General features: G+C 51.2%; 3 protein-coding genes across 3 annotated transcripts; all 3 read right to left on the bottom strand.

Annotated features, from left to right (window-relative positions):
• Nucleotides 1-909: 909 nt before the first annotated feature.
• On the bottom strand, nucleotides 910-2741 carry IUM83_05874 (uncharacterized protein; the record flags this gene model as incomplete). The annotated part of the gene is made up of 4 exons (XM_067930036.1): nucleotides 910-1108; nucleotides 1174-1979; nucleotides 2074-2546; nucleotides 2618-2741. The coding sequence occupies 4 exons, from the start codon at nucleotides 2739-2741 to the stop codon at nucleotides 910-912; spliced, it is 1602 nt and encodes a 533-aa protein (XP_067798302.1).
• Nucleotides 2742-2899: 158 nt separating this feature from the next.
• Nucleotides 2900-4712, bottom strand: IUM83_05873 (uncharacterized protein; the record flags this gene model as incomplete). The annotated part of the gene is made up of 4 exons (XM_067930035.1): nucleotides 2900-3092; nucleotides 3169-3974; nucleotides 4053-4525; nucleotides 4589-4712. The coding sequence occupies 4 exons, from the start codon at nucleotides 4710-4712 to the stop codon at nucleotides 2900-2902; spliced, it is 1596 nt and encodes a 531-aa protein (XP_067798301.1).
• Nucleotides 4713-4876: 164 nt separating this feature from the next.
• IUM83_05872 (uncharacterized protein) lies at nucleotides 4877-6559 on the bottom strand (the record flags this gene model as incomplete). Its single annotated transcript, XM_067930034.1, has 4 exons — nucleotides 4877-5081; nucleotides 5157-5962; nucleotides 6036-6394; nucleotides 6481-6559. The coding sequence occupies 4 exons, from the start codon at nucleotides 6557-6559 to the stop codon at nucleotides 4877-4879; spliced, it is 1449 nt and encodes a 482-aa protein (XP_067798269.1).
• Nucleotides 6560-8656: the final 2097 nt, after the last annotated feature.

Below are 8656 nucleotides of genomic sequence, written 5' to 3'. Positions count from 1 at the left end.
ACAAGAGCCGCTCAACGAAGACGAAAGTGAAGCTAGATGCCGCACAAAGCGAGCAGGAGCTCAGATGCTCGACGAAGCCATCGTTTGATGTTTACCTAGAACACTAGAACGGCGCAGAACCTATCATTTTCTATATCTGTTTTTTTTTGTGGGGTGCTCGTTTGCCAATATGGCGCCCAAGTGCACACAAAAAACTTAAGACTCTGCTGTAGCGAGGGTTCACTTGTGCGCGAAGAATTAACCGTGTGTTACTGCATGGCGACAAGCCCTGCTCCGATGGACTCGCGGGGACTCGAACCCACGTCAAGCACAACGGCCCTCAATAAACCGTGCCAGTTAACCAGCCGAGCTTTCAGCGTTAGAAAATGCCATCACCTCCACAACATAATACCCCGTCAATACACGCTCTGGACCAGTCCTACCCCTTGGGCGTGTCTCATCACTGCAGAAACCGGAAATTGCCAGATTCTGAAGAGAGTATAGTGGATTCAAGATAAAAAGTGATACGAAACTGGTTGGAAGGCGTTTTGACTGGTTAGCATCGGCGTAGCGGATTGTAGTAATCCTGCTGTTGTAGTCATTTCACTAAACAATACCAAAAAGTACAAAACTTCTGCTCTCCGGACCTGCCACTTTTAATTGCAAATTCGTCTCAGTTGCTGAGCAACGCGAAGAAACAGAGATGGGTACAGACGCAACACGAAATTGGTTGTAGTCCTTATCTCCCATGAACGTTTCTATGGCGTTAAACTCACGATTTACATTACATAAAGAAAATGGCCTCTCAGCCAACCTTGTACCGTAAACCACGGTTCATTGCAACACTCGTAAGAAGTTCCCGTCCCATATTGTTGGCAAATTGAGGCCGTGCGTAAATGATGGTACGCATTGCGGCGGGTAGCGTCCAATTTAGTTCGCTGCAGAAGCAGTTTTGATGCTCTCGTACACCAACGAGCCGCAGATCTGTGCGCACAGTTGTCTTGACTTCGAAAACCGCTCCAGGGCTGGTGTCACCACCGCTGAATCCACCATGTGCACCTTCGTGCAAATGTTGCGGCAAACTATGCGCTCCACACCGTCCATGCAGATCTCCGGTCGCACCAGCACCCTACAGCGCAGAAAATCAATATGTTAGTTTTGGATCAACGGGCGATGCGAACAAGTAGTGCTTACGCTCCAATAGTGCAGCGCATAGCCTTCGTATCCTTTTGCAGAGGGTTCAGGTCATCAGAATCCACATAATCCCACACGAAGATACCGCAGTCCTCGGTCATTCGGAAGTAGGAGATCTCCCGGCTCTCCACGGAAACGGGGTCTCCCGTGGTGTCGCTCTGGTAGATGTTGCGGGACACTCCGTAGCGAATGTTGAGCTTCGTCGGGGGCAATTCAACGGCCTTCAGCGAGGAGGTCACGAGCGTATAGTTAGGCCACACCGCCCCACAATTCATGATGGCACTGCATGCGGCTTTGAACGTTTTGCATGCGTTTCTTGTTTCCATTGCGTAAACCGCGACCGTGGTCATCCCGAAACCATCGCGTCCTAGATCAATCTGCTGGCAGGCAATGTGGGGTGTCGTCCATGGCTTAATGCCACCAGTCTCCTGCAAAATGATTTGCTTGGCCATGTCCAGTTTCGCATCGGTGCAGACTCGCTCCAAATTGCGTACTCGTGAATTCGGGTCACTTAGCAAGCGTGTGGGCGTGTGCAAGAAGTTACGCATGTTCAACTCAATGCTGCAAGGCATCGCCTCCGAGAACATCGACCTGAGGTTGCGCACGAAGCCACTCTGCATAAAGAGTGCCTGTCGGAGCTGTTCGTTTAGATTTTCAGCTTGTCGCCGCCTGTGGCGCTGCGCAATGGCCCTCTCCTCCCACGCCGCCACGGCGTTATTCGCGCGCATCTGCTTGTGCTTTGACCGGAGGGTTTCCAATTGTTGCTCGAGGAGCGTAGCCTCGGTCTTCAGTGTCATCATCTCATACTGAGTAGGTAGGCAGAAGCAACCAGAAAAGAAAACCTAGAGTTAGTCGATGGGCGATAGAACCCCGTCACCTACATTCAGAAACCCCACCCACCTTCTTTCGGCAACGCAGTCGACGTGCGCTGCTAGCAACCTGCGCTCGGCGTCTGGCCTTGCGATCTACCGGCCCTCTTTCATGTTCAGCATCCGGCTCAGCTTCTACGATTTCCAGCGAGGATGAAGACGAGGAGCCCGGTGACAGTGACTTCTTGGGTCTCTTCGGTCTTCCAGCACCACTCTCTTTTTTGTTTGATTCGTCAGTGTTGCTGCAGTTGTCAGTCATGTCACTACTGAGACTGTCCGCCGTCGGTGACGAGTTCCCCGACCCGTGGTTTGTGGGCAAAGGTTCCACTCCAGCGCTGCTGTCCGGCTGCAACAAGTCCGACCAGAAGTTCATGTCCAGGTCGTCCCCCTGGCCGCACGCCCCCTCCTCCCCGTTGAGCGTCATCAGTCCACAAGCATTAAGCTGCAGAGGCGTCTCGTCCAGCGGCCCAGCCTGCAGCTCCATATCGCCCGGCACTAGGAAGTCTGCACAGTTCATTGAGACAATTAGTTAACATCAAACGGAATAACGGCGCTTCTAGGCTGCATTTCTGCACCGGCATCGAGCGCCCCGAGGCCAGAAGGTGCAACGTTTCGCAGTGCTGTCGGGTATTTACCCCCGTCCTGCTCGGTGACAGCCATCGGCGACTCACGTCGCGCGGTGTCGAAGCTCTCGTCCATGCTAGCGCTCCGATACAAAAGTGGCGAAAAAGAAATGACGATTAACGCTGGTACCGTGTACCACATGATGTATGATTTGCTAATCAACAGTTTGCTAACTTTTGTAAAGCAAGTGCAAAACTTTTGCAAACTTTGCACACTCTGGCTCAACCCCGTATTTACATTTGCTCCTGCCAGTCGGTTGCTCCTTCCTTCATTTCCTCGAAGATCAGCATGTCCTCAAGTCGGGCGGACTCGGCAACTTTCAGGGCCGGTCTGGGCATGTTCCCGAAGTTTTTCATTTCGGTGCAGATACTTCGGCAAACTATGCGCTCCACACCGTCCGGGCACACTTCAGGGCGAAGTACCAACCTGGGTTTCATTTACATCGTGCACGAGGTGAGTAATTACCGCTACCATTGCAGGATAAATACTACTGTAGACTCACGCTCCGACGGTGTTACGCTTGATGAACGTACTGCTCTTCAACGGGTACAGGTCGTCCGCATCGACAAAGTCCCAGACCATTACGCCGCACAAACCGATCATGCGTGAGTAGTAAAGATCCCTTGTTTCGATGCAAGCCTGCACGTTCATGTAGTTGTGCACGTAGCGGTGCTTCGACATGCTATAAAGAACGTTGAACGGGGTTGGAGGCACCTCGATAAACCTGGTGGAGGTTTCCACGCAGGTATAATCAGACCAAATCACGCACGTAGTCAGGATAGCCTTGCATGCCACATTGAATGCTTTGCCTGCATTCCTTGTGTTGAAGGCGTACACCGCGGTACTTGTCTTGCCGAGACCATCTATCCCTAGGTTGAGCTCTTGGAATAAGATCTCCGGAGATGTTGTGGCTGGGACCGTCGAGGTTTCACGCAGAACCACTTGCATCGCCCGATCTAGCTTCTCGGCCGTTCCAACAGCTTCCAGGTCACGTGCACGAAGCTGGGGGTCTTTCCGTAAGTGCGTGTACTTGTGAAGAAAGAGTCCCATGTTGAGTGCTGCGCTGGGGGGAGCCGACTCGGTGAATATCGAATTGAGGCTTTTAACATGACCGCTGTAAGCGTACAGTGCCTGTTGTAGCTGCTCGTTAAGATCCTCCGCTTGGCGACGTTTAAGGCGCTGTGCGATAGCCCTCTCCTCCCACGCCGCCACTGCGCTATTCGCACGCAATTGCTTGTGTATAGAGCGGAGAGTTTCTAATTGTTGCTCAAGACAGGTAGCCTCCGTCTTCAGTGCCACCATTTCATTCTGAGTAGTAAAGCAACAAAAGCACAAGCTGCAGTTAGCCAAGAGTTAATAACGTCAGCTATGCGTTAACCAACCCACTTTCTTTCGGCTCCGCACTCGGCGCGCACTGCTGGCAATCTGCGCTCGGCGTCTAGTCTTCCGGTCTACTAATTGTCCTTCTTGTTCACCACTGGGTCCAGCTTCCACAAACTCCGGCGTAGCCGACGATGATGAGCCTGACGAAAGGGATTCCATCGCCCTCTTTGGTCTTGCAGCACCAGCACCAGCACCAACCACCTCATCGGTTCCGCTGCTATTACCAGCTACATCGCTGCTAAGACTGTCTGGTGTCGGCGACAACTCCACTGACTCGATGTGTGTGGGAAAAGATTCCACTGCGGCGCTGCTGTCCGGCTGGAACAAGTCCGACAAGAAGTTCATGTCCAGGTCTTCCACCTGGTTGCATGTTCCCCCCTCTCCGTTGTGTGATATGAGACCAGAATCACTAAGCGGCAGCGCCATTGCCTCCATCGTTCCAGCCTGCATCTCCATATACCCCGGTACCAGGAAGTCTGCGCATCAAAACAGCAAGTTATTCACAGGAATAGGCGCGGGTTTAGACTGCATTTCCGCACCAGTATCGAATGTGCCAAGACCTACGGACGCAGGATTTTGTAGTTCTGTCGAGTGCTCGCCTACATCCTGCTCGTTGGCCACCGTCAGCGGCTCACGTCGCACGATGCCGGCATCCTCCTCCATGTTTGTGGGGCTTCAAATTACTGCAAGAACTGTCGCCTATTTTTTAGCATCGATTCAGTTACCCCACATGGTTTGATTCGGTAATCAACGATTTAGTCATGCCAGCAAACTTTTCTACACTCTGTCAGTAATTGGATGTATTTAACTCTACTTGACTCGAAAGTTCACACAGCAGCAATGCATGCATCCTGCCAGTCCGTTGCCCCCTCCTTGATCGCCTCGAACAGCATCATATCCTCCAATCGGGCGAACTCGGCAACTTTCAGCGGCGGTTTGGGCATATTCACGAGAATTTGCATATCCGTGCATATACTTCGGCAAACGATGCGCTCCACGCCATCCGGGCACACCTCGGGGCGTAGCACCAACCTGAGTTTTATTTACGTCGAGTACGAGGTCAGTACTTGCCAACGTAATACAGAAGAAGCAATGCAGCAAACTCACGCTCCGACGGTGTTACGCTTGATGAACGTGCTACCCTTCAACGGGTACAGGTCGTCCGCATCGACAAAGTCCCAGACCATTACGCCGCACGATCCGGTCATGCGTGAGTAGTAAAGATCCCTTGCCTCAGTGCAAGTTTGCTCCTTCGTGAAATTGTGTTCGTAGCGATGCTTTGTCATGCCGTACAGAACGTTGAACGGGGTTGGAGGCACCTCGATAAACTTGGTGGAGGTTTCTACGCGCGTATGATCGGGCCAAACCCCGCACGTACTCAGGATAGCCTTGCATGCCACATTGAATGCTTTGCTTGCGTTTCTCGTGTTGAAGGCATATACCGCGGTGCTCGTCTTGCCGAGACCCTCTGTGCCGAGGTTAAGCTCTTGGAACAAAATTTCTGGAGATGTCGACACTGGGACCGTCGAAGTTTCACGCAGAACCACTTGCATCGCCCGATCTATCTTCGCAGCCGTTCCGATAGCTTCCAGGTCACGCGCACGAAGCTGGGGGTCTTTTCGCAAGTGCGTGTACTTGTGCAGGAAGTGCCGCATGTTGAGTGCCGTGCTTGGAGGTGCCGAGTCGGTGAATATCGACTTGAGGTTCTTGACGTAACCGGTGTGAGCGAATAGCGCCAGTTGTAGCTGCCCGTTAATCTCCTCCGATTGACGGCGTTTAAGGCGCTGTGCGATAGCCTTCTCTTCCCAGCACGCTACCGCGCTATCAGCTCGCAGGACGTTGTGCTTTAGACGCAGCGTCTTCAGCTGGTCCTCGAAGCGATGCACTTGCTCCCTCAGCGTCACCAGCTCGTTCTAAGTCACCAACACCAGCCAGCTCAATATCACAATGCCACAGAATAGAGTAAGTAGAGCCAGCAGAGCGTACCTTCTTTCGAGAGCGATATGTGCGTGCGTTCTTAGCGCCAAGCAATCGGCGTCTCTCCTCCCGGTCCCCCATCAGAGCGTCGTCTTCTGCAGACCCCGGGGATGACGCTAGCTTCCGCTTCCGCTGTGCGTCCCGTGTGCCATGCAACTCGTCACGCGAGCTCGCGCTGTTGGCGCTGTTACTACTGTCGGCACTGTGCGATGACGATGACGATGGCGGCGACGACGCTGCATTCACCACGGGCACGATGCTGAGAGCGTTCGGGTCTGGAGACAGCAGCTCGGACAAGAAATTCAAGTCGGCGTCGTCCATTTGGCCCCCGATCCCTCGACGCGCTTGGTTGGCTCCGCTTAGGGTTTCTAGGGAGGCGAATCGATCAAACGAGGTAAGTTAAAGGGCAGCTCGTTATCGATACATGTACATGTATGGAGTGAACGACACGCACCGCCGGCTACTGCGGGGTCCACAGAACTGCCGGTCAGGCCGAGAAGCGCGTCAGTCGGGCTGCTGCTGCGGGCGTCCATGCCTAGAGCACTCGAAGCGAAGCTTGATGTGGATCAAAACGGCGCCAAAAAAGTCAATTTTTGGTGCTGACTAGTGTTTTTGTGACTCAAAATCTCGAGTCAGCATGTGAGAGTGGTGGCGTGATCGACTCAAGGTCTCGTCGTAATCAAAGTACCAGAACAATAGTAGAACTTTGAAAGTACTATAGTAATAGAACTATTAATATAGTACTATCTACATTTTCAATGCGTAGCCGCAGAAATTGCCTAGTACCAAGTTCAACTTTTCTGAGCCCAAAGTACTATAACAGTACTAAAAGTAGAAAGGCGAAAATGGTAAATTATGGCTAGTTGTAAGTGGTCTCAACCTCAGTTGGCGCTGTGTTACGAGAAGGACTGATTTTCTCTTAAGCGCGTAGCCTTCGGCATAGTATAGAAATTGGTTTGTGTGATTGAAGTTGTATCCGAATCATGACCTCTCGTATCGAAATTGCTCGTAGAAAACTGCCAGTACGTTTACATCTTCCAGCAATTTAGACACTTTTGTGTGCTGTTTTCAGTGGTTCAGCCGCTTAGGTAATCATAATTATTATTTTTAAAGGTATACATCCATACAAGATTGTTAACTGTGAAAGGTTGGACTGCTCTCAAATGCTTTCAATTCTATGTAGGATTTTTATATACGGGCGTAATTATCTTGAATAGCCGACGTATGAGAACGGAAAACAGACGCACCGATAAAGAAGTATTCGTCAAACACAACTGCAACGTAATTTAGCGCTAACGATAAAAAGTGATTAGAGCCTGGTTTATGGAAATGTAGAGCCGAAATGCTATAGTACTTCTACTTAGTACTTAGATACAAGCTTTTGGCCCGAGTTCAGGTCTACGTAGTATTACTACTAGGTACTTTTGAAATCGTGCAATTGTACTACTGCACCTTTGTGCGACCTACTTCGTACCAACGTGCAATCAAACCCGAAAGTCGCAAAACTCATATTGCAAATGTTTAGTTAGCAACTTCAAATACGCATTCTGGGTAGGCCTGAAGGTCTTAAACGCGCTCAAAGAATGTTGCCTTCTTCTGACCAGCTCCGCGTATTGGGTCTTCTGAAGTCGCTAGCCACGTGAGACACAGCTGAAGAGTCTCATGCTCGCTCCACACCACGCCCTTCCCCATTGCTGCTGCAATCCTCCCCGCGACGATTCGAATCTGCACCCATCCGGCGTTAAAACTCGAGTCTTATTTTAAGACCCGAGTCTCATCCTTTGGGACCTCATGAAGTTAAAACCTGCTTTAAGACCTGCCGCTGGGAGCTTTAAGACTAGGCCAAGTCTTAACTGCGCTACTTTTAGGATAAAACTGCCTTTAAGACCTGCCGCTGGAGATGCTCTTAGGGCATCTCCACTGGCAAGTCTTATCCTGAGTCTTAACTGCGACCCTTCGCTGGTATTAAGACCCGAGTTTTAAAATAAGACCTGGCAGCCCTTTGGATTCTCCAGCGGAAGGTCTTAACTCACAGTCTTATTCGCCCCTGTATCCTGCCTCGCGAACCACCAAGATCAATGGCGGCATTTCCATCGTTGGTGCCCGGTGTTTTTGACGGAGAAGACGACTCGGATGACGAATACTTTCGGCTGTTCATCTTACCAACGATACTAGCTGGCACCAAGCGCAAGCACGGGGGCTCACAGCCCGGGAAGCGTGCGGACAAGGAGCGAAAGCGGGCCAAACGGGGGGAGCTGTTGATGGCAGACTACTTTGGTGAAAATCCAACCTATGACGAGCGTACGAGACCACGCTTTAGAAGTGCATGATGTACAGAGCTAATGTGCTGTGTTGGTGCAAATGATTTTCGTCGCTGGTTTAGGATGCGCCGCTATCTCTTTGAGCGAATTGTTGATGCTCTAGTGGAGGACAGCAAGAGCAACTATTTCACTCAACGGTCTCATGCCACTGGTCTCCTTGGCTTCCTACCTGAGCAAAAAGTAACTTGCGCTTTGCGCATGCTCGCTTACGGTGCCTGTGCAGACCAGCTTGACGAATTGATACGCATTGGTGAATCTACAGTGTTGGAAACGATGAAAAACTTTTGCAACGCCATAATGCGAATTTTC

Source organism: Phytophthora cinnamomi (assembly GCF_018691715.1).
Source record: "Phytophthora cinnamomi strain GKB4 chromosome Unknown Contig10, whole genome shotgun sequence".
Lineage (NCBI taxonomy): Eukaryota > Oomycota > Peronosporomycetes > Peronosporales > Peronosporaceae > Phytophthora > Phytophthora cinnamomi.
This window is presented reverse-complemented; position numbering and strand designations above follow the sequence as displayed.